We start from the raw sequence: 2386 nt of genomic DNA on the forward strand, positions 1-2386 counted from the left end.
GCTGCTCCTTCGCGCTTCTCAGTGCCCAGCTTAATACCTCGCTCTTCGGAAGAGTTCCCGGCCTTGCCGGGGTGGGCAGACCCCACCCCACGGTGCTGGGGGCTGCTCTTTGGCCCCCATGGCTAGCTCACAGGCAGCAAGGTGGCTGCTTCTGCCTGTGTGCCCACTACTGCAGGGCGCTTTTAAGATGCGGAGGTTGAGGTTCAGTTGCCCCACCTGGCCGTGGAGGTCTGCGTTCATGCTGGATGCTGCCAGAGCAAATCTCCTGCCTGCTCATCACGATGAGTGTTTTGGGACTTTGACTGCATGGGACACGTGTTTGTATTTCACTGATAAACCATAATTCTCCATATCCCACTGATAAATCAGAATTTTCCCATCCAAAAGGCTTGTACGTGTGCTGCTGTTGTTGTGGAGTCCTTGCCATCGCGTGTTGTACAGCTGTGATGTCATGTCTGTCCCTTTGCCATCCTGGTGATGAGCTGAATGTTATTGGGCAGGCCAATAAAGGACGGCAGAACCAATGGCTAAACGCACTCCGTGGTTTCTCCTTTCCCACCCAGGTACGTACGCGCAGGCTGCTCCCTCTCCAGGCACGGTGGTGCCATAGTGTGTTGCCCGGGGGGTCCATTTGCTCCGCAGTTGACTTGGGGGTTCCGGCGCCACTCCAGTGGGTCTAGAGCATGCCCTTGAGCGACGCTGCTCCAACCCAAAACCTTCCTCCCCCGTCCCCACTGGAGAGCCTCTGGTTGGCTGAACCACAGCCTGATGTTGGTGTTGACTGCAGGGTTGCTCTGCAGTTGGGGGTCCTTTTCCTTGGCAGATACTGGCTCTGCAGTTGTGAGCATCTCGGTGCTGGCTTGTTTCTGTGGCCGGAGCTTCTCTTGAACACCAGTTTTATATGTAAAAAATGGTTTGGGGTTTTTTTCCCCTCAAAGCTTCTAGTTGGGTGGGGCCCTCTGCAGAGTCCAGTGTCTTTTTGGTTGGAGTAAAGGTGTCCTGGGATTTCTTTCGAACAGAGCAGCTTCTTCATTTTTTGCCCTTTAAAGGAGTTCTTGAAGAAATAATCTTTGTATTCCTCCCCTGGGCTGTGGGCAGCCCCAAGGAAGGCCTGTCCAGAGCTACCCGCAGGTGTTTGGATAGTCCAGAGCTGCTGCCAGTGGGAGACCTGACAGGCTGCAAACCCTTCTTTCCCCACCTTTATGCCCAGAAATAACTTGTGAGGACGTGTCAGAAACCTCCAGGCTGACCCCGTACATCTCCCTGTCCCCTGGCTTTGAGCTCGCGGGTGCCTTGCCACACTGCCTCTCTCAGCCAGTCCTTGTGGGGGTGAGGGGCGACTAGGCTTCAGCACGCTTTTGGAGGAGCCGGCAGGTCACTCCTCTCTCTGCTGCAGGCTTTCCTGTGTGATCTCAGGCAAGTTGCTCGTCTTTGACTCTGCTGGGGATGACAGAGCTGTGGTGTGGTGGGGGAGAGGGTTGTGAGGGGGGCTGTCCTTTCTCCTTCTCTGGGGAGCTGGTGGACACTGGCTGTAGGAATTGCGTGGTCCGAGGTGAGTAGGAGGGATGCGTGGAGAGGGACGTTGGTGTGGGGCAGAGCATGTGCAGTGCCCCCTGCAGAGCAGCCTCCTTCCTGCTTTCTCCTTCTCTGGGGAGCTGGTGGACACTGGCTGTAGGAATTGCGTGGTCCGAGGTGAGTAGGAGGGATGCGTGGAGAGGGACGTTGGTGTGGGGCAGAGCATGTGCAGTGCCCTCTGCAGAGCAGCCTCCTTCCTGCCCTGTGGTGGTGTGTAGCTCGGGGTGGGTGCTGGTGGAGGAGCGGGACTGGTGCCTTCTGAGGAAGGGGCAATTGCACTGTCCCATGAAACAGCAGCATAATAAAAGGGCAGGCGGGGAAAGAGAGATTCAGCTGTGAGACCAAGTGGGGAGCGAGTCACTGAAGTAAACGCTCTGGCTGGCTAGAGGAAGACTTCACTGTGGGGCACCACAACTGTGGGTTGTGATGGATTTTGTTGTAAAGGGGAAAGCAGCCACAGTAATGCCTTCCTGTGTGAGTTAAACGAGCTGAAAAACTGAGGAAACCAAGCGCCGTGCCCCTCTGTCCCCAGCTGCCGGCGGGGCAGTACCTCCACGTGGAGCGGGGCTGCAGGGCTCCAGCCTCGCCTCCCTGAAGCGGTCCGCAGAGGTGGCGAGTGGTTGAACTGGGGCTGCTCAGGTACCCGGCTCCTAACCGCCTTCTTCAGCTTCTTCCCTTCTCTTTTCAACTTCCAGGCGCCCCAGAGCAAAAAGCCCCTGTTGAAGAAAGGGTCAGTGCTAGGCAGTGACCTGCTGGACGACAAGCCGGTCAAACGGTCAGATGAGCGCCTGTGTCGTGTTCGTGGTGTCTG

At 56.9% G+C, this 2386-nt stretch overlaps 1 protein-coding gene across 1 annotated transcript in view; it reads left to right on the forward strand.

The window, feature by feature from the left end:
- The window catches only part of CRACR2B (calcium release activated channel regulator 2B), a gene marked incomplete at its 3' end in the record, with an annotated part of 27214 nt that extends 24864 nt beyond the window's left edge, over positions 1–2350 (forward strand). The window contains exon 11 of the mRNA XM_010135471.1: positions 2271–2350. Within this exon, the coding sequence (XP_010133773.1) occupies positions 2271–2350 (80 nt within the window). The remainder of the gene's footprint in view (positions 1–2270) is intronic.
- Positions 2351–2386: the final 36 nt, after the last annotated feature.

The sequence above is a fragment of the Buceros rhinoceros genome, unplaced genomic scaffold (assembly GCF_000710305.1).
Source record: "Buceros rhinoceros silvestris isolate BGI_N320 unplaced genomic scaffold, ASM71030v1 scaffold7670, whole genome shotgun sequence".
In the NCBI taxonomy this organism is placed as follows: domain Eukaryota; kingdom Metazoa; phylum Chordata; class Aves; order Bucerotiformes; family Bucerotidae; genus Buceros; species Buceros rhinoceros.